General features: G+C 32.8%; 1 protein-coding gene and 1 long non-coding RNA gene across 3 annotated transcripts in view; one reads left to right on the top strand and one right to left on the bottom strand.

The window, feature by feature from the left end:
* LOC139495107 (guanine nucleotide-binding protein G(q) subunit alpha) overlaps positions 1-8998 on the top strand; it is a 31747-nt gene extending 22749 nt beyond the window's left edge. For both annotated transcript variants that reach the window (XM_071283263.1, XM_071283262.1), the window contains one exon: positions 559-8998. In XM_071283263.1, the coding sequence (XP_071139364.1) occupies positions 559-641 (83 nt within the window). In that variant the 3' untranslated portion in view covers positions 642-8998. The remainder of the gene's footprint in view (positions 1-558) is intronic.
* Positions 8999-15743: 6745 nt separating this feature from the next.
* On the bottom strand, positions 15744-18606 carry LOC139495116 (uncharacterized). The gene is made up of 2 exons (XR_011657257.1): positions 18494-18606; positions 15744-16219 (listed from the first exon to the last, which is right to left on the bottom strand). It is a non-coding gene; the product is annotated as an uncharacterized lncRNA (long non-coding RNA).
* Between the last annotated feature and the right edge of the window lie 5379 nt (positions 18607-23985).

Raw genomic sequence — 23985 nt, 5'->3', positions numbered from 1 at the left:
AATATTTTGATATGAGCATCACTGATGAGTCTCATGTAGACGAAACGCGCGTCTGGCGTACTAAATTATAATCCTGGTACCTTTGATAACTATTAGATTAAACATATTTCCATTGTGTGTTCCTCTGCCAAATACAATGCAATCTTTATAATTGAGCAGTGTAATTTGTTGTTTCTTGTCTTAATAGTTTCAGGAAAATCAATCTGTGTAGTTATTAGTTTTACTGACGATTCATTATTATTCGTTGGATACCAATTTTCGTGGGTAAAGTTAAACCACGAAATCAAATATCAATGAAAATGCAAGTTTTCCACAATCTCCGAAAAATTGATACCCATGAAAATAGATGAATCCATAGTTACTTGACACATTAAATATTTTCCCTTAAATATGTGTTTTATGAACCAAGAAGTTTGATACATGTAGCTTTCGAAGATGTCTCTCTTTTAAATTTTCCTTTTCTGTTTACAGATACAAAAAATATTCCTTGAAGTTATAAATGTTTAATGTACCAAGAAGTTTGATGTCTCTCTTAAATTTTTCCTTTTCTGTTTACAGATACAGAAAATATTAGGTTCGTATTTGCAGCCGTAAAGGATACGATTCTGCAACTGAATTTAAAGGAATATAATTTAGTGTGAGAAGACAATTATTCAGACCATTACGTAGTTCCATGGAAACGTGAAAAAGTGGCCTTGGTCAGAAATAAACTATACTTTATATGACAGCTAGTATGTTTATATGTGTTGTCATGGAGATGCATTTGTTGTCATTGGCAACCATCATCATCACTTAGCAACTAAATATGTCGAACATCTTGCTGAACGTCCCAAATATGTTGTGTTTCTTTGTGGAACGGCGGAAAGAAAGTGAAAAAGGGAGATGACTGCTAACTCTATTTTGTTATTTTTCTGGACGACGGCAAATGTCATGAGAGATCGTTGCCGATGGCGAAACCATGGTTACCCAGGATCAGAAATCTGTCTTTCTCTTGTCAGATTTTTTTGTGACTTGGGTTAAGAGACAGATGAGAAGCGTATATGGACCTTTTTTCTAACACTATATTATTATACTAATGGTAAACCTGTTAAAAGTAGATAAATGTCTGAACATAACATGGTCCTCCTGGGTGATAAAAGTTTTGTCCTCAATTTTCTGTTTTTTTTATTGAGAACAAATATTCATTTCATTGGAATACAGGTATTGTCATTTAATGAATTTTCAAAGGGAAATGTTTGCCTCCTTATTTCCCAGATGCAAATAAAGATAAGATTTTAATCACTGGTGAATCTTTTCAACCGAAAAGAATTGACATCTTATGTTTCCAATAGTGCTACCAAGCACTTTGATTTTAATTTGATGAAGTTATCTGTCTTTCTAGTTTTATAGGTTTTTCTTCTTTAAGACTCTTTCATATAGATTCAATATACTTTATATAATTTTATTCACAATTATTCAATTGAGCAATATGTAGGTTTTTTTCTAACATGTCTAAGTGCGTAGAAGACCTATTACACATAGTTTATTCTTTATTTTATTCTTTCTTAAACTTGTACCTATATTCCCTTGAATTGCTGATCAAATTTTTATAATTTTTCATTAAATATTCTGTCATGATCCTGGCTTTAGCAGTTTTCAAAACCTAAAAGATTAAGAAATCCTTTTTATTGTAATAACTATTTAGCTAAAGATAAATGTCTTTTTCTGAAAAAAAATACAGCTGTACATATAGCTTTGGAGGCGCCTCAAATAACATTATTGGGAAAAATAATTTTCTGAAGATCAGGAATAAGAAATCATTTATTGTATCCTCATTGTTATAGCAAAACCCAAACAATTTAATAAGTCCCGAAAGGGGTAATATTGCTTTTGATAGCTGCGGTTGAATTCCTCCCTGATTTGTACCAAGATGTAAGATTTTTTATTTTCTTTTTCATGAACAATGTAATATTTTAAAATGATATAAATACAACCATTGATAACATCAGGGCCCACATGTCATTGCTATGAATGTTATGCAGGAGATTTATATTCATAATAATTTATTCCACACATTCAACAATGTTTAAATGTAGCTTTTTTACATTTTGATTTTTTTTTTTTCACAGTAAAGTTATATCTCCCTGAAGGTGACACCAAAGTGATATCTCCCTTAGGGGGATAGTGAAAGGGCAACATTACTTTTATCACTTGGTGAACTCCTCCATGTGTTAGTTCAGATGTTCTGTGGTGAATGTAGACTCTATTTATTCTGTATCTGTCTGATAGGAATTCCTTTGTTTTCTATGAGTGTGTATGGCTGTGTATGTTTGTCAGGGGAATTCCCTACTTTCATTTTTGTATTGTGCTATTTTTAGAATGGTCAATTAATTTCAACCGATGGGTTTTTTTCGTTATAATCATTTTTGCAGTTAGAGAATCCGGTTTCTGTAAAACAGTATCAGATCACAGGCTTCGTGTAATTGTAACACTTTGGGGTTTTGCTACATTTATTTTGTTCTATTTTTAGGCTGGATTGACGTTAGACTGTATACAATGTAAATGTATGTTGGGCATTTTGCTTTGAACAAAATGGACAAAATCTAACTTCATATGGAAACGATTTTGGAAGTTTTTGTTTATTATCTTTGATGTTAAAGATGTATATATGTCAGCTAGTTTTGTATTTTTATTAGTGAATCTTAAAAGAAAAATTGATGTAATAACATATTTTGTGCATTTATGAAAAACTCTTAAATCATTTCTTAGGTGGGAACTGTCTCAAAATGACGCATTTTTTTTCCAAATGAATATCTAATTTATTTGGCTTTGACCACCCATTCATCTTCAAAATGATCAGAGTTCTTGTCAAGTACAAAAACTTGCCCACCAACCAAATATAAAAGTGTTCATTTGGAAATAAAAACTGCTTAATTTTGAAAAGTTCCTGAAAATCCTTCAAACAATTTGTGTAGCTGCACTTAACACCACCGAGAAGTTTTTTAGGCAAACCCATGGTAGATTTATTTTTATGTCTTTGAAACACTTTTGACCAAATTCTTTTTCTTGCCATACGAACAGGGTCTTCAAGTGCAATATGACGAGTGATATTACAGTGCTATTTTATGTTGCATTCAGTTTTCAAGCCTTCCACTCTTTTTTTCTTTCTTTGAAATCAGATGGTTTTTTTCTAGTTTTAAGGGGTAGACCTCAGTTAAGGGAGATAACTTATTAAATCAGTTGTGCGTTTGAAAAGTTTCTTCTATTTGTTTTAAGCATTTTCCTGAAACAGATTAACAATAATATATGTAAGCTAGAAATATATTTATAAAAATAGTTGGCACAAACGTAGAGTTATTGCCCTTAACCTAGTTTTAACTCCTGAACTGATTTGTGAAGAGCTTATAAACAAATTTAGGTTTCAAGATTTTTGTTTAAGGTATCTGTAGATAAAGGCCTGTTTATTTCATTGTATTTTGCAAATGATTTCCTACGCAATCATCGGTGAAGTAATTACAATAGTTCTTTGTTTTTGATCTTTGAAAACCGATAAAACAATCAGCCATTTTTTTTCTTTCAAAGAGGTCAATTTACTATAGCAATGAATTTGAGTCACTAAGGATACGACCTTGTGAACTTTGGCATCAAGCTGACATAACCATGGTAACAAACTTATGATGTTAGAAAGATTGAATGAATGAATTTTTTAGATGTTTTCTGTGAGTCTTCAGTTCATAGATATATTTTGTTGGTCTTGCATGAGTGAAAAAAAAGGAAAAATAACCTTTCAACCAGACTTTTATATAATGTATTTATCTTAGGGCATGTGGAAGACGCTAGTTAAAACTGTTGTCTCAAATAGTCATTCTTACAATCCATAATTCAAAATGGCCTCCATTTAAGACTTGAAAGATGAAATTCAAAATGGCCTCCACTGAAGACTTGAAAGATGAAATTCAAAATGGCCTCCACTGAAGACTTGAAAGATGAAATTCAAAATGGCCTCCACTGAAGACTTGAAAGATAAAATTCAAAATGGCCTCCACTGAAGACTTGAAAGATGAAATTCAAAATGGCCTCCACTGAAGACTTGAAAGATAAAAAGTTCAAAGCAACCATAGAAATTTTGGCGCTGTTCAAAAAAATCTCTTCTTACAATCCAAAGTTTAAGATGGTGCCTATATGACTACTATTTTTTTAATACTTTTTTAAAAACTTTTTCATCTTTTGAAGAATTTAAGATTTCCGCTTGAGTTTTAAGGGCAGGCTGGGATGACTTTGTAGACAATGGTTTTCATTACTGTTCTTTCTTGTCGATTATATTTTGCGAAATGTTGGTCTTAGTATGAAAGTGCAATATTTTACCATATTTGTAATGTACAATTATCATAGCTAAAATGATGGAACTTTTTTTTTTAATAAATCATTTTTGCTAAAGTTGTCTCCCCTTAACAGATGGGGCAATCTTTTACAATCTTCATTTGAGATAAACTTTTATATACAGCAGTACCTAACTCCCTATATTGTTAGGGGATCAACTCCCTAGGGTATCATTTTATCTCCTATTGATGTATCAATTATTGCATAGGTTTAATTCTAGATGAATTTGTTTGATATATTGTAAGATTACTACCAACCCTTACGATGAAACAGGTCAGGGGTTGAAGTCATAAAACTTTGCTCAGTGCTCGGAGCAACAAAATCGTGCTAGAAACATAAAATTCAACACTTTGATTGGTTGTACTTGGAGTATGAGTACAAAAAAACTGACTCGAAAGTTTTATGACTTCAAGGCCAAATATAAATGTGGATTTCCTCCTTACCACAATGGAAAAATCTAATTAAACTCAAAATTCAAACCTGAAATCTTTTCTTGGAAGATATGTTCAATTTGCATGATGATTGAATCTTAAGGTTGATTGCTGTTGCCAATCTATAAGTTTTGCCCATTTTGGAATAGAGGAAACAACAGAATGAGATACTGTGTACCTTAAGTGCACTATCTTGTACATTTAGTGCACTATCTTGTACTTTTAGTGCACTATCTTGTACATTTAGTGCACTATCTTGTACATTTAGTGCACTATCTTGTACATTTAGTGCACTATCTTGTACATTTAGTGCACTATCTTGTACTTTTAGTGCACTATCTTGTACATTTAGTGCACTATCTTGTACTTTTAGTGCACTATCTTGTACCTTTAATGCACTATCTTGTACATTTAGTGCACTATTCCTGTCCATTCATCATAAAACCCGGTCAGTTTTATACATCTGGTTGACTTATAACTAATCTTCAAAATGGAGTTTACTTTAGATTTCTTATTTGAAGAAATCTAAATTAAAGAACTCCTTAAAAACACTGTTCAAAGGGAGGTAATACTGTAAATCTTTCTTGCTTTAATTGTATAATAATATAACTGTGTTTATGAATCATATTTATTTGTGAATGGAATGAGATGTTTTTTAAGTTATTATTTGTCACCATAATAATTCGTTTCATTAGGGGATTCCCTACTTTCATTATTGTGCTATTTTTAGAATGAGACTTTGTAAATTGTGATATATTTAACCAGTCAATATATGTCTTTGGGTGTCCAATATGATTGGCCGCTGAAGAAGTTTATACCATGTATATTATAAACAAAGCAATTTTTATCACAAACTAACAAATTACCATGGCAACCATCATGGACACAGAATCGCTTCAGAGTATGAGAATATCTGTTTTGTCTTCAAGACTTTTAAAATTTCCAATCAAACAAACACTGAACGTGTGAATGATAAAATATTTTTGAAGGAGCAGTTTTGAAATGCAATGTATTTATAGTATACACAAATATAGAAAAGTGAATCATTTTACAATTGATAATATTACAAAAAAAATGAATTTAAGCATGACTTCTCTGATTGCAGAACTCAATTCTAAAATTGAAATACCATACAGGGTGCAGTTATTGATTTGATCATACTGTGAAATGAATTCTCCCTGGCAATGGTTGCACATGGTGAACATGATATACATACATACAAATATTTAATATCAGCTTTTTGTAACAGAATGGATTTATGTTGTTTCCATGGTCAAGCAATTTTGTCCTAATTTTTAACCTTTGACCTTTCATTCATACTTATGACACACATATTTTTGGTTTGTACAGATTAGAGTCCTCAGGATTTATTTTCTGATAGAATTTGTTGTATTCAGATAGAAGACATTTGAAATTGCTGTTTCAGATCTTAACCTTTCTGTACTTATAATGTCATTAATATATTAGTTTAAGCTTCTAAACTTTTCTCCCAAACAGATTAAAAATTCTGGTGGGCATTATTTTTCATAGTAGCTTGACCAAGTGACCTGTACAAAAAGACAACAACTGACCTGTACAAAAAGACAACAACTAACCTGTACAAAAAGACAACAACTAACTGTACAAAAAGACAACAACTGACCTGTACAAAAAGACAACAACTAACCTGTACAAAAAGACAACAACTAACCTGTACAAAGATGTTTGATGGTTTTGTATTTCTCAATCTCTTACCCTTAAGAAAAGTATGAAAGGAAATTGGCTTTCCTGTTTCAATCCAATACTATGCTTTTGTTGTATTATATAAAATGGAAGTTGTGGGGCAATGATAAGGATACCTTGCAAGTCACAACTCCAGGACAAGATTATTTACCATCTAAATAGAAACTTTAAATGATCTGAATTAAAGAATCGCATAATAAAGTCATCTGACTTCAAACAAGGAAACAAGAGGTCATATTTAAGTGTTTGAAATTATCATTTGAGATAAGTTAAGATTAAATGATTGAAAATAATATCCCACTATCACCCTTCATATTAGAGGAACTAATCAGCATTAGTCTGAAAAAACTGCCAAAGTATTTTATTGTGATCAAAACATTCAAGATGGCACCAAAGCTTTTTTCTTTGTCAAAATATGCATCCTACTTTTAAACTAATATAAAAAAAAACCTACAGATTTTGACATACAACTTGTCCAACATTTAACCATTGTCCTATCAATTATAAGTATTCACTGAGAATTTGAAGCTAGGAATTAGCCTTTCAGACAATGACACTCGCTCGTTCCACACTTTTGAACTCTGTAAATCTGGACAAATTGAAAACTTTCCACAATGTTTTTATACCATGTGTGAACCCTATTCAAGAGGTATTTTTCATAATCATTTAATTTGACCAGATGACTACACAACTTTTGAGAATTTCTCAATTTTATAACTTATTCACCTTTGCATATCATTTTCTGTCTGTTTGCCTCTATTAATCTCTTTAGATTCACATGTTAAGATGTTTCTTCATGTAACTAGTCTTTTAACCAATACAAATCAAATGTTCAAAGGTCAAAGTTGAAGGTCAGTGCAATAAATGTCATGCATGAGTAATTTCTAATTGCTAAGTTCAAGGTTGTTTATATTTCACTGCAACCTCTTTTTTGTAACTGTACCAAAAATAAGTGCTAACGTTTAGACCATTCAAAAAAACAATGTTTCAAGGCTTCTTGGGTTTTGTGTAAAAAACTCTAAAATATTATCAAGACTGAAAATTTGTTTATTTAAAACACATTATTTAAAAATTACGAAGTTTTTAAACTTACCATAATATTTATGAAATATATCATGATGTCTTATTAAAAAGTAGACTTCTTTTAGATTTTAAAGAAAAAAATATGGAAATCAAGTTTTGAGGAACCTTTTTTGATTGGTCTAAATCTAATTGTTTTACTTGTAGTAAAAAGACTGTAGGTTTGTTAAGCTATGCATCATTGGACCATAATTACCATGTGACATCTTAAACTATGTAATATTGTCTTCACTGTAACTTTATTTTTCATAAGGCTCTGTTTTTTTTGTTTTTGCAATTTGCAATTTTTTTTAACTTTTCTTCTCCATAAAATTGCCCTTTGGTAGTACACACAAAATTTGGTAATGCTACTTATATTTTAAGTCTAATATAAGTTCGCTTTCAAATCATATTAAGGAAGATTTGAAAGATAATATTTAATAGTAATGGAGGGAAAAAGATAACTTTTTAAAACATTTTGTTCTGAAGAAAAGCAAAAAGATAAAATAGATAACTATCGTATTTTAAGCTCTGACGGCACCAATTGGTGATATGATGGTCGCAAATTAAGTTTACTAGCCACACGTAACCTAGAATACAATATTATTATCTTAATTCTAATGAAACTGACAGAAAACAATGTCAAATCATACATTTAAAACATGTCATATGTCGTCTGCACTTGCACATATGTTTTCATGCATCAATTGTGAATTCATGCCATGAAAATTGGTGACGCTATCCAATCAAAATGAACGTTACAAAAGATGAATTCGTACTCCAGTGATGCATAGCATTAAACTTGGTTTAAGTTTATAAACAGTTTTAACCTCAGGTTTAATCAGTGTCAAAGAATATTGGTTGATCTTCAAAATGATGAAGAATCTTATTTTTTTCATACAGAATTTGAACCAAGTGTAGAAACTATAGTCTTATAATAATTCTGTCGCATTAAATGTAACAAAGCTAATATTTGTACAATTTCTGTTTGTTTTTAGGTATACGTACAACCCGTAACGATTGACCCTGACCTTTGCCAGTTGGTTCATTGACCACGACATTTGTCAAGGTCAAAGGTCGTACTGAGAAATTTAAAAACAGGAGACAATTTGTGCAGATTAATTTTGAATCTGGGTTGTTTTCCTTTTTGTTCAAATTTTTACGAATTATATAAGAACGATTTGAACAATTTTGAAACAGAGGCTGAGAATATCTGAAGTCAAATGTCAATCTTTACGGGTTGTAAAGCAGTTGTATGTGTCTTAATTTGAGTTGTGAACAGATTTTTATTTTGTTAAAAGAATGTGCTTTTTGTATTGAAACAAAACATGTTTACTTTAAAATGGATGTCATTTGTCAGGAGTTATCTCCCCATTACGGAAATAAAATGCCATCTATTACATGATTAAAATAATCCATTCATAAAACTTGTCTTCTGAGTATTATTAATGCATTTATACTGACTGTGGGAGGGCAGAACAGCCAGTCAAGGTCATTAAACACTTCCAGTAGTAATGCTTTTATACTGACTGTGGGAGGGCAGAACAGCCAGTCAAGGTCATTAAATACTTCCAGTAGTAATGCATTTATACTGACTGTGGGAGGGCAGAACAGCCAGTCAAGGTCATTAAATACTTCCAGTAGTAATGCATTTATACTGACTGTGGGAGGGCAGAACAGCCAGTCAAGGTCGTTAAACACTTCCAGTAGTAATGCATTTGTCAAGGTCATTAAACACTTCAAGTAGTAATGCATTTACTCTTTTTATATAAAAATAAGGAGATGTGGTACAATTGCCAATGGAAAAACCATCCATCCAAGTCACAATTTGTAAAAGTACTGTGGATTCATTATTATTCGTTGGATACCAATTTTCATGGATTTCATGGGAACAAGTGAACCGAAAAATGTATATGTTCAACAAATGACATATTTTATATAGTCTTGTACTCAGCCTTTCGCAATAAAAAAAATAAATATCCAATGAGACAATTCTCCATCCAAGTCACAATTTGTAAAAGTATATCATTATAGGTCAGAGTATGACTTTCAATACAGAGTAAGTCTCACAATGAACAGCAAGCCATAAAGGGCCCTAAAAATGACTAGTGAGACACCATTTAAACAGGAAACTAATGGTCTAATCTATATTAAAAAAAAAGACTCGGTTATGAACTACATCAACAAAAGACAAACACTGAACATTAGGTTCCAACACTCATTTAATTTAAAAATACGGAGATGTGGTATAATTACCAATGGGACAAATAGCCAACAAAATTCAAATGAAATTGATGTAAATTAAACCATGCATACAACCCTCAACAATGAGAGAAAATCTCTGTTAAGTCTGCTATAAAAGGCCGAGACATGAAAAATATGAAACAATTTGATTGATAAAACTAACAGCCTAATATAAAAAAGCTCATCCTTCCGGAGCATCTGATTTCATTCCCGGTTTTAAGTGGAGTTCGTGTTGTTTCTTATTTACTATTTATAACTGTTGATGTAAATGTCATTTGGTTGTGTGAGTTCTCTTTTACTGCTTGGTTTTCATTGTTATTGTCTTAGGGAGCTACCATTTGATTTTTATGGGGGGGGGGGCTAGGATGAAATTTGAAAAAAATAGGCAGGACAGGAGTTTTGAGTTTAAAAAAAAGGCAGGATGAGACACTTTGCAAAAAAAAAAGGCAGGATGACAATTTAGGTAAAAAAAGTCAGGATAAACTAATAAAAAAAAAGGCAGGACCGAATAGAGTGAAAAATAAAAAGGCAGGACAGAGATTACAACTAAAAAAAAATGCAGGACAAAATTTTTCATCCTAGCCCCCCATAAAAATCAAATGGTAGCTCCCTTATAACAAAACAATTTACCAAAAACAAATAAGACCAACATGAACCAACGACTGAACAATAGGCTCCTGTATTAACTGTAAGCTTATTTTTATAACAAACAAAAATAGTGTTCTGAAAATATCAAACAATTAACATCAGTTGCTTATAATAAAAAGAGATTTGGAAAATGTATTATGAAGAACAGAGATAAGTGTCTACTGAAAATAATGACGTGTGTATTGAATAAAAAGACTAGTGTAAACAGAACACAGAACAAAAGAACGATTGTGTACAGAACAAAACGACAAGTGTAAACAGTACATATGTATATATAAGGTATACTTAATAAAAAATAAGACAACTATTTCAAGCTACTGTCGTAAAAGCGCGTTAACGTTTCGTCTAGATAAGACTCATTAGTGACGCTCAAATCAAAATAGTTATAAAGCTAATCAAGTACAAAGTTGACTGAAGAGCATTTATAGGACCCAAATTTCCATACAAAATTGTGCCAAATACGGATAAGGTAATCTATTCCTGGAATAAAAAAAAAATCCTTAGGTTTCAAGTTTTGTCAACTTGAAATTTATTAAAATGACTATATAATTGATATTCATGTCAACACCGAAGTGCTGACTACTTGGCTGGTGGTACCCTCGTGGACGAAACTTCCGGCGGCACCAGCAGTGGCATCGACTCAGTGGTATAAATAGTTATCAAAGGTACCAGGATTATAATTTAATACGCCAGAGCAGCGTTTAGTAAGACTCATCAGTGACGCTCAAATCAAAATAGTTATAAAGCCAAACATGTACGAAATTGAAGAGCATTGAGGACCCAAAATTCCAAAAAAGTTGTGCCAAATACGGCTAAGTTTATCTATTCTTGGAATGAAAAAAAATCCTTAGTTTTTGAAAAATTAAAAGTATGTCAACTGGAAATTAATTAAAATGACTATAATTGATATTCAACGAGGTTAAGACAATGCACGAGACAGCTCTCATCCAAGATATAATTTGTTAAAGTAAACCATTATAGGCAAAAATATGGTTTCAACACGAAACCTTGGGTCACACCAAACATCAAGCTAAACATGTTCGCATGTATTTTTATTTAGATCATGGTATTCCGTGTTTAGAACTTGGTATTCCTAGCTACACGCGTATATATTGGGCACAGGCTTTATGGGTATATGATGCAGATATATTTTGTTTTTGTTGTTGATTAAAATATTCAACTTTCTATATAATACATATCTATCACTTCTGTGCATGTCTCACATAGTTTCGAGTGATTTAAATTTTTCTGTGTCATTTTGCTCTTTGGTGAAGAGTTACCTCATTGCAATCATACCACATCTTCTTTTTTTTATATATACACAGCACAAAAATATCCAAGACTATGAACAAGATAACACTTAACACAATGAATACTGCACCCCCTTATTTTTGACATTTTTACCTACTCGTATTATTTCTGTTTGTTTTGTTCTCACATCGTTGTCAACAGTGGCGGATCCAGAGGGGGGGTTCCGGGGGTGCGCACCCCCCCCCTTTATTTTGGCCGATCAATGCATTTGAATCGGGACAATCGGGACATATGTTTTGCACCCCCCCCCCCTTTGCCCTGGGCTAGCACCCCCCCTTTCGAAAATTCCTGCATCCGCCACTGGTCAATATGGTGGAATGTGATGCGATTTCCCGTGTCCCGCTAGAATTCATTTCCGTTTTCACGAATCAATAATTGAGAAAGGAGAAAAAATAAAATATCTCTCCTTTTAAAAAAAATTCTAATATTTCAAGAAAAAATATCTCAAATAACCTCATAATTTGACTTTCAGGTGTTACTCTTACAAAAAATTGGCAATCCCGCGTCACGCTTAGACCCTAATGAGACACACGGTTAAGATAGCCTTAAAACCTGGTTTAATAAGAAAATGTCCGTACCAAATCAGGAATATGACAGTTGTAATCCATTTATTTGATGTGTTTGAGCTTTTGATTTTGCCATATGATTATGGACTTCCTGACAGGAGGTTAAATTGTTTATCAGGTCAATATCTATCTGCCCTGAAATTTTCAGACGAATCGGACAACAGGTTGTTGGGTTGCTGTCCCTAATTTGGAAATTATAAGGAAATTTTGCCGTTTTGGGGTTATTATCTTGAATATTATTATAGATAAAGAAAAACTGTTTACAAACAGCAATAATGTTCAGCAAAGTAAGATCTACAAAATTAAGTCAACATTACCAAAGTTGTCAGTTGACCCCTTAAGGAGTTATTGCTCTTTAGAGTCATTTTTAGCTCACCTGGTCCGAAGGGCCAACTGAGATTTTCTCATCACTTGTCGCGTCCGTCGTCCGTCGTCCGTCGTCCGTCGTCGTTAACTTTTACAAAAATGTTCTCCTCTGAAACTACTGGGCCAAATTTAACCAAACTTGGCCTCAACCATCATTGGGATTTCTAGTTTAAAAAATGTGTCCGGTGACCCGGCCAACCAACCAAGATGGCCGCCATGGCTAAAAATAAAACATAGGGGTAAAATGCAGTTTTTGGCTTATCACTCAAAAACCAAAGCATTTAGAGCAAATCTGACATCCGGTAAAATTGTTTATCAGGTCAAGATCTATCTGCCCTGAAATTATGAGATGAATTGGACAACCCGTTGATAGGTTGCTGCCCCTGAATTGGTAATTTTAAGAAACTTTTGCTGTTTTTGGTTATTATCTTGAATATTGTTATAGATAGAGATAAACTGTAAAAAGTAATAATGTTCAGCAAAGTAAGATTTACAAATAAGTCAACATGACTTGATTGGTCAGTTGACTCCTTAAGGAGTTATTGCCCTTTATAGAAAATGTTTAACCATTTTTCGTAAATCTTAGTAATCTTTTACAAAAATCTTCTCCTCTGAAACTGCTGGGCCAAATTAAACCAAACTTGGCCACAATCATAATGTGGGTATCTAGTTTCAAAAATGTGTCCGGTGACCCAGCCAACCAACCAAGATGGCTGCCATGGCTAAAAACAGAACATAAGAATAAAATGCAGTTTTTGGCTTATATCTCAAAAACCATAGCATTTAAAGCAAATCTGACATGGGGGTTAAATTGTTTATCAGGTCAAGATCTATCTACCCTGAAATTTTCAGACCAATCGGGCAAAAGATGTTAGGTTGCTGCCCCTGAATTTGTAATTTTAAGGAAATTTTGACTTTTGGTTATTATCTTGAATAATATTATAGATAGAGATAAACTGTAAACTGCAATAATGTACAGCAAAGTAAGACCTAAAAATAAGACAACATGACCAAAATGGTCAATTGACTCCCTAAGGAGTTATTGCCCTTTATAGTCAATTTTTAACAATTTTCATAAAATTTGTAAATTTTTACTATCATTTTCCACTGTAACTACTGGGCCAAGTTCATTATAGATATAGATAATTGTAAGCAGCAAGAATTTTCAGTAAAATAAGATCTACAAACACATCACCATCACCAAAACACAATTTTGTCTGGAATCCATCTGTGTCCTATGTTTAATATTCACATAGACCAAGGTGAGCGACACAGGCTCTTTAGAGCCTCTAGTTTCACAATTTTTCGTAAATTTTTGTTATCGTCTACAAAAATATTCTCCTCTGAAAATACTGGGCCAAATTTAACCAAACTTCTTTATTAGGATATTTAGTTTTGAAAATGTGTGCGGTGACCCACCAAACCAACCAAGATGACCGCCATGGCTAAAAATAGAACATAGGGGGAAATGCCGATTTTGGCTTATAACTCTGAAAGAAAAGCTTTTAGAGCATATCTGACAGGGGTAAAATTGTTTATCAAGTCAATATCTATCTGCTCTGATATTTTCAAATGAATCGGACTACCGGTTAGTGGGTTGCTGCACCTGAATTAGTAATTTTAAAGAAATTGTGTCGTTTTTAGCTATCTTGAATACTATTATAGATAGAGATAAACTGTAAACAGCAATAATGTTCAGCAAAGTAAGATCTACAAATAAGTCAACATGATCAAAATGGTCAGTTGACCACTAAAGGAGTTATTGCCCTTTATAGTAATCTTTTACCAATTTTTCATTAAATTTTGTAATCTTTACAAAAATCTTCTCCTCTGAAACTACAGGGCCAAATTGAACCAAACTTAGCCATAATCATCATTGGGGTATTTAGTTTTAAAATTGTGTGCGGTGACCTAGCTAACCAACAAATATGGCCGCCATGGCTAAAAATAGAACAAAGGGGGGAAATGCAGATTTTGGCTTATAACTCTGAAACCAAAGCATTTAGAGCAAATCTGACACGAGGTTAATTTGTTAATCAAGTCAATATCTATCTGCCCTGAAATTTTCAGATGAATTGGACAACTGGTTTTTGGGTTGCTGCCCCTCAATTGGTAATTTTTAAAGAAATTTTGCCGTTTTTGGTTATTATCTTGAATACTATTATAGATAGAGATAAACTGTAAAACAGCAATAATGTTCAGCAAAGTAAGATCTACAAATAAGTCAGCATGACCAAAATGGTCAGTTGACCTCTTAAGGAGTTATTTCCCTTGATAGTCAATTTTTAACAATTTTCATTAATTTGGTAAATTTTGGTAAATTTTACAAAATAATGTCCTCTGTTACTAATGGGCAAAGTTCATTATAGATATTTGTAAGTAGCAAGAAGGTTCAGTAAAGTAAGAACTTCAAACATATCACCATCATCAAAACACAATTTTGTCATGAATCCATCTGTATCCTTTGTTTTATGTGAGCGACACCGGCTCTTAAGAGCCTCTAGTTTGAAATTTCTTCGGAGTTCGATGTTTTTGTAATTTTTCTTTTTCCCTAGTTTATCGATGTTTCTGGTGTAAATACTTGACAAACTATTTTATATAAGGAGTCCTATATATCTTCGCAAGTTAAAAGTCAGGTTTTTTTATCCAGACTTGCCTTTGGTCCGTAAGGTTGTGTATTGGTTCCCCTGCTGGGATACCCAAATATTTAAACTGGTATTTATGCCTAACAATGAGGCTTGTATAGGGTTATCAATATCCCATATCCCATTAAGTTTTTGTCCTAATATCCCTCCTATCCATATCCAAGGGAGCTAGGGGTGAGGGGCTAGGAGGGAAAATGTTGTCCTGCGTATATTTTTAGTTGTAACCTCTATCCTGCCAAATATAGTTATCCTATTACTCATATCACGTGTGAAATTAACAGGGAAAAATATCTTTTCAAGCAGTCACTGAACCATGCAACTAAAGGCAAAGACGACTCACGACTAGCATTTATATCAGACCTGCAGACAAACTAAAAGAACAACACGTACCGTGCTAAATATTGTTTTATTACATAGTAACGAAAAGCATTCTTAGAACACCAGTTTGTTTAGTCTCTCTTAAAGCTGTCTCTAGAATTTTTGGATCAAATTCTCGCTTACAAAGTTTTTTCAACAAATCGTCATTTGCATCAGAGTGACTTAACTTCCATTTCTGTCGAAGTTCAGAGTGTTCCGCCATTGTAATGACGTCATGTTGAAAAAGATGGTCACTTAGAGGAAAAGCCTCGAGAAGTTCACATATCCTAACAAAATTTTTCTTAATTGTTTTGGATAAGACTGATTCACCATGTTCATTTCCTTGTGCAGCCATTATTGGTTCTTTGTGATCTGTTATACTGGTTCCCGAATTTCCTGCTTTGTTGCAATGCTCAACTGTAATTGACCTATATTCCTCAGTTTTTGTAATAGTGTATTTCTCATTATCTTCAATAGACATAGGTTCTTTCTCGGATATATTCATTACTCACTAAAAAAAAAGATTCACTATATAATTGTAGCCATTGTTACAAAAAAAGGTCAAATTCTTCACTCGATTTAGGAAACCACGAATGGATTCGTATTAAGGGGGTTCCACGTGTTTTTATATTTTTGACTTAAATGCTGCTCTGACTGATTTATTTATATAGATATACATTTTTTTCGAATTTCAAATTATGCTAAATCGCCTTATTATAACACATATAACAAATTGCATAGACACCATACTCAGGGTGATTTAGATATTGACATGTTGTAAAGGTACCAGCTATCTCAGGGCAATTTGGAGCTTGTCATGTTGTTTAGACACCTGTCTTATGGTGATTTAGATAATTACATATTGTATAGGCATCTGTCTTATGGTGATTTAGAGATTGACATATTGTATAGGCATCTGTCTGATGGTGATTTAGAGATTGACATATTGTATAGGCATCTGTCTAATGGTGATTTAGAGATTGATATATTGTATAGGAACCTGTCTTATGGTGATTAAGAAATTGACATATTGTATAGGCATCTGTCTGATGGTGATTTAGAGATTGATATATTGTATAGGAACCTGTCTTATGGTGATTTAGAGATTGACATATTGTATAGGTACCTGTATAATGGTGATTTGGAGATTGACATATTGTATAGGTACCTGTATAATGGTGATTTGGAGATTGACATATTGTATAGGCACCTGTCTGATGGTGATTAAGAAATTGACATATTGTATAGGCATCTGTCTGATGGTGATTTAGAGATTGACATATTGTATAGGCACCTGTATTATGGTGATTTAGAGATTGACATATTGTATAGGCATCTGTCTTATGGTAATTAAGAGATTGACATATTGTATAGGCATCTGTCTGATGGTGATTTAGAGATTGATATATTGTATAGGTACCTGTATAATGGTGATTTAGAGATTGACATATTGTATAGGTACCTGTATAATGGTGATTTGGAGATTGACATATTGTATAGGTACCTGTATAATGGTGATTTGGAGATTGACATATTGTATAGGCACCTGTCTGATGGTGATTAAGAAATTGACATATTGTATAGGCATCTGTCTGATGGTGATTTAGAGATTGATATATTGTATAGGTACCTGTATAATGGTGATTTAGAGATTGACATATTGTATAGGTACCTGTATAATGGTGATTTGGAGATTGACATATTGTATAGGTACCTGTATAATGGTGATTTGGAGATTGACATATTGTATAGGCACCTGTCTGATGGTGATTAAGAAATTGACATATTGTATAGGCATCTGTCTGATGGTGATTTAGAGATTGATATATTGTATAGGTACCTGTATAATGGTGATTTAGAGATTGACATATTGTATAGGTACCTGTATAATGGTGATTTAGAGATTGACATATTGTATAGGCACATGTCTAATGGTGATTTAGAGATTGACATATTGTATAGGCACATGTCTAATGGTGATTTAGAGATTGATATATTGTATAGGTACCTGTATAATGGTGATTTAGAGATTGACATATTGTATAGGTACCTGTATTATGGTGATTTAGAGATTGACATATTGTATAGGCACATGTCTAATGGTGATTTAGAGATTGACATATTGTATAGCCACCTGTATTATGGTGATTTAGAGATTGACATATTGTATAGGCATCTGTCTTATGTTAATTAAGAGATTGACATATTGTATAGGTACCTGTATAATGGTGATTTGGAGATTGACATATTGTATAGGTACCTGTATAATGGTGATTTAGAGATTGACATATTGTATTGACACCTGTCTTATGTTGATTTAGAGATTGACATATTGTATTGACACCTGTCTGATGGTGATTTAGAGATTGACATATTGTATTGATACATGACTAATGGTGATTTAGAGATTGACATATTGTATAGGCATCTGTCTGATGGTGATTTAGAGATTGACATATTGTGTAGGCGTGCACCTGCCTCATTGTCATTTGTTGAAGACAATGCATTTATAAATTTTGATTTCATTTAAATGCATTTGTTGGTAGGTTGCTGCCTCACGGTCGTAAAACGTAATTTACATAGTAAGTATAAACATCGTGTATCTTGCATATTTCATATTACCAGAACAAAGCAGTTAGATCAGAAGTGAAATGAGCAAAGTCGCCTCCCATCAAAACAAATTGAAAGTTTACCTTTATAAACCCGTCATTCCCAACCTAATGACATTACCAATGATTCGGAAAAATTTGAACTACAAGAATAATACAATTTCTTCTCCAAATACCTTTCTATCCCAATTTTCTTGTTGTCGTTGACATTATTAACATCCGGATGTGCTATTTCTGTTTTATTTAAACTTTAAAAAAATAGGTAATAAGTCTATATTTAAATTTAAATACCGTGTGACAAAAAAGTTATCGCCCTTGCAAATAGACAACTTGTCCTTTTAAATGTTAAATACGTTCTCTACAAGCAAAGCATAAATTTTCGTAAGAAAATAGAATAAAATATGCATGTAGTAATACACAGTACCAGCACTGATAATAAACTGCCTCCCCTTACAGGGCAGACAATTTCCGGCACTGCATGTATATATCAGCAGTCTGGCATTGTGTTTTTTTGAAAGAAAAAGAAAATGATTCCCTCAAATGTAAGGTATATGAATTAAATAAATATCATTTTATTTATCCTTACCACTTTTTTTTGTGTATTCTATTATGTGTACCATTAGAAAATGCATGAAATTCTGCAAAATTCAAAACGTTTTTGTTTTAATCTTAGCTCTTTCATCTTTAATCGAGTAGGATATTTTCCCAAGGAAAATGCCTTAGGGGATTGTACACTTCGTTAGTGTAGCTATTAAGTGTTCACTTTCATAATTAACTGACAATGAAAACTCATTCATGTATAGCATTTCATAGTGCATGAAAAACCATGTACTATGAAAATTAGAGGTGAAAAAAATGACTTTTAATTGGACGAGAAGGGGTGAGTATATTCTATACACCAAATATAGTAGACCAATTGCATATAGTATAAGAAAAAAGACCAAAAAACTAAAACTTATCTTTGACCACTGAACAATGAAAAACGAGGTCAAGGTCAGATGAAACCTGCCAGTTTGACATGTACACCTTACAATCCTTCAATACAGCACATATACTAGACCTATTGCTTATAGGATATAAGATATTGACTTGACCACCAAAACTTAACCTTGTTCACTGACGCAATGAGGCCAAGGTCAAGTGAAAAATGTCTGACGGACATGAGGAATTTACAAGGTACGCACACACCAATTATAGTTATCCTACTATTCATAATAGGAGAGAAGTTGACATTACAAAAGATCTTTATTTGTTCTAGTACAGTAGTCACTAAACCATGAAAATGGGGATCAGGACATTGGTCATGTGACAGACGGAAACTTCGTTACATACGTTATCTATATACAAAGTATGAAGCCTTTGCTTTAGACCTTCTAAAAGATAAAGCTGTTAAAAAGTTAGCTGATGACGCCGGATCCCTATGCCTATGTCGAGATTTCTGAGACAAAAGTTGGTGTATGAACATCCTACAAATTATTAAAGCCGGACAGACCATGATCCATTTATGGGGTAAGTATAAAAACAAATTAACCGAGCCAACAACTGGTCATTTTAAAATATCTAAAAAACAACTAGAGCTCTAAAGAGCCTGTGTCGCTCACATTGGTCTATGTGCATATTAAAAAAAGGACACACATTACAGAACTCATGACAAAATTGTGTTTTGGTGATGGTGATGTGTTTGAAGATCTTACTTAACTGAACATTCTTGCTGTTCACAATTATCTTTATCTATAATGAACTTGGCCCAGTAGTTATTTCAATTACTATTGTACAATTCACAAACAAGTTGCTTTCTTTAAAAAAAGAAATGCAATCGTAAACCCAAATGCTTGTTTGGCATTATATATATTATATTAGATAATTGTTTAATAAAGATGTATTGTCTTATATTACTTTTGTTGTGCATAAGAATTAGAAACTGACATTGCCTGTTTAGTGGTTTAAATAATGTAATACCGGCTTCACACATCAACGTATAGATCCGACGTACGTCGGCCGAGGTAAAAAAAATCATGCACGCTACCAAAACGCTATTAATTTTGATGCATTCAACCTGTCAATCATATCTGTATCGTGTGCACAACGAGCTTAAAGCGTGTATTGGGTGTGCGTAAAGCGTACCTTAGCGTTTCTCCTGGTCTTCCTACATTCCCAACTGCAGGTCTGTCTATATGTGAATGTTTGTCAATAAGTCTGTCACATTCGCCCGTCTGTTTACATGTTTACCAGTCCGTCTATGTCCACTGGTTCGTCTACATGTTCACTAGCTTTGAAATAGCTTTCGGTAAGTGCGATTATTTCAGTGATTTGTGTCTATTGTTTTTATGTAAGTGATTATTGTGCACCGTACCCATAATTTTAGGGACGCGAATTGCAACTGATATTTTACAGTTTTTTCTTGCGATGTGTTGTCCTTAAGGTTTGGTTCATTTGGGAGGGTTGGGTTTATGGCCACCACATTGTTTATGTGCCAATGTCCATTCTAAAGCCAGAAACATGTAGTACAGTGGTTGTTGTTCATAATTCATGTCGGTCAAGTTGTTTTCGTAAATTATTTTGTTATCAATAAGGCTGTTTAGTTTTGTTTGATTTTTGTTTTTAGATCTTAATGGTCGGGGCATTTAATAGCCGACTAAATAGTAGTTTTTTTTCATTTTTGGAGGCCGCTCGGTGGCCTTTAAAGACTTACTACCACGTCATTGTAACTCTGGTTGGTATTTGTATCATTAGTGCTGGACCATGGTCGATCCTATATGCACCTTTGAGGCAGGCGGGATATTTTTGTAGATCTTGTACAGCTCAAACTAATGTGAGTAGTTCCTGTACTTCTATGTCTAGTCCCATGTTGCATGGTTAGAGAGGGTGTAATATCTTCTGTAGGTTTGATGAAGTTTCACCCGTATCGGACTTCTTTTCCTAAATGAAAGCTTTAAGGAGACGAGTATTTTTGTATGCAATGTGCCCTTAACGTGTCTAAAACTTATCTGTAGCGTTTTCAACGCTCGTGTAGCGTGTATATTATGTGCGTGCAGTTTACAGGTACATGTATATACGTTTGACAAACGCTTGAGCTGAATGATTTTTTTTATGTTCCATTAATTTTCCTGAAGTAAAAGCGTTCACCAAGCGTATACCTTTGCATTTCGACGTACTTCAAACTTATGGAACGCGTGTTTAAACGCTTGCGTAAAGTTCCTCTGGTGAGCAACTAAGTTACGCATACGATGATACGGACTTTGTTAATTTTCTTTTTTGACTGATTGTTTTACATTGTCATTTCGGGGCCTTTTATAGCCGACTATGCGGTACGTGCTTTGCCTGTTGTTGAAGGCCATACGGTGACCAATAGTTTGTATTTCTGTGTTATTTTGGTTTCTTGCAGATAGTTGTCTCATTAACACCAAACCCGATATCTTCTTTTTTTATATTCGATATCTTGTCGCCGACCTGGTTAAGTCTGCTAAAAATGCATGCATGATTCATTTTTAGGTTATCAGTCGTACTTAAAGTGGCACATTTAATTCGTTGTTTCATTGCTTGAAGTATCATTTCTTACATCTGCATGGTCAAATGTGTATTTTTTTAAAATAAATTTTAGATTTAGATTTCAGTCCCCCTTCATATTGAATATCTATACTTATCAGTCGCATTTTAATGACGAAAAGGATTCAGAGGTTATTAAAAAAAGTAAATAATGTTGCAATATTTAAACTAAGAAAATAACTTTAAATTTGCAATATTAATGAAAATAAATACGGACATAACTTTCATAATTAATTTTAACGTTATTTTCAATAAACGATTTTTTTTTAAATCCTCGTTTTTACACCTATTTGAGGCACGTATTTATGATTATATTTCCATGTCCTTGGTCTATCCTAGACGTAAAATTTCACAAAAAGTGCTAATACTTTTTTTAAAGATATTATTTTTAATTGTTCTCGTTCAAAATATTTTATTTTTTCATATTCAATATCTATTTAATTTTATTTTTGATAACCATTTTTTTTTTTTATTTAAGTTGCAATATTTAACCAAAAAAAATAACTGTAATTTAATCATATGCAAGAAAGACTTCCCTTTAATTTCAGTATAAAAAAATAAATAGCTTGCTTTTTACAACATGTACATCTTCACTAAACGTAAAATCTAAAATAAAATGCTACTAAAACTCTTTCTAAAAATTTTATTTTTAATTATTCTCGTTCAGAATATAAAGCGCATTGTTTACATGAAATCTTATCTCATATCTAAACACAGCTGGTTACGTCGTTTGACTAATTAAAATACTACGCATGTAGGTTAATATTAGCAGCTTGTAATCGTGTGCAAGAAAATATTATATCATAATAAATTTCAGATCATACGTAAAATATCTCTATAGCATCTTAAGATGCTAATGCATATTCAACAGATTTGTAAGCTATTGCGCATGCATTTGAAAGGTGGTCATAGCTATTGCGCATGTATTTGAAAGGTGGTCATAGAAAGACCAGAAGTGTTCCGACTAACATCCGGTGTTCCGAAAGACTACATCACTCGTCCAATATATACTGCGTAAACCCTCAGGGGTTTACGCAACAAAGCAAGCAAGCTAAACAAAGTCTTACGCCTTACTCTATATGCATTAGGACATTAGCTGTAAAGCTTGTCTAAGTTAACAAGTTAGATAATTGTCTATTTTGCTGTATAAAAGTATTTTTTTCATAAATAAAATAAATAAGATTTTACTAGTTTCTCATTTGTTTGTTTCTTTTTGCATTGCAGTTTGGCAAAACGTTGATGGTAACTCATTTATAAGTCTTAAACATTTTAAGAATTTGAACTATATATTGAACTACAAATATCCATTGTATCATTCTTCTCATCGCTGTTGTTAAGAGAAAAATATTTTGACAATAAATTGACCATAAAGGGCAATAACTCCTCAATAGTTCAATTGACTTTTTTGAGCATGTTGACTTAATTGTAGATTTTACTTTGCTGTTTACAGTTTAATCTCCATCTATAATAATATTTGAGATAACCAAAAACTGCAAAATTTCCTTAAAATTACCAATTCAGGGGCATTAACCCAATAACGGGTTGCCCAATTTGTGTGAAAATCTCAGGGCAGATCTATCTCAACCTGATGAACATTTTTACCAACTGTCAGATTTGCTCTAAATGCTTTGGTTTCAGAGATATAAGCCAGAAACTGAATTTTACCCCTGTGTTCAATTTTAGCCATGCCAGCCATCTTGGTTTGCAGGCAGAGTCATCAGACACATTTTCTAAACTAGATACCCTAATGATGATTGTGGCCAAGTTTGGTTTAATTTGTCTGATTAGTTTCGAAGATTTTTTAAATGAATACAAACTTTTACCAAATGTCAGATTTGCTCTAAATGCGTTGGTTTCAAAGATACAAGCCAAAATCGACATTTTACCCTTATGATCTATTTAAGCCATGGGACCATCTTGGTCATCACACATTTTTTTAAACTAGATACCCCATTGATTATAGTGGCCAAGTTTTGTTTAATTTGGCCCAGAAGTTTTAAGAGGTAATTTTTGTAAAAGTTAATGACGATGGATGCCAAGTGACGAGAAAAGCCTTTAAGGCCAGGTGAGATAAAAATGTGTCCATAGTACATGGATGCTCCAATTGCACTATTATTATCTA

The sequence above is a fragment of the Mytilus edulis genome, chromosome 11, assembly GCF_963676685.1.
Source record: "Mytilus edulis chromosome 11, xbMytEdul2.2, whole genome shotgun sequence".
In the NCBI taxonomy this organism is placed as follows: Eukaryota; Metazoa; Mollusca; class Bivalvia; order Mytilida; family Mytilidae; genus Mytilus; species Mytilus edulis.
The sequence above is the reverse complement of the archived record's forward strand: the minus strand, read 5'-3'. Positions and strand labels throughout refer to the sequence as shown.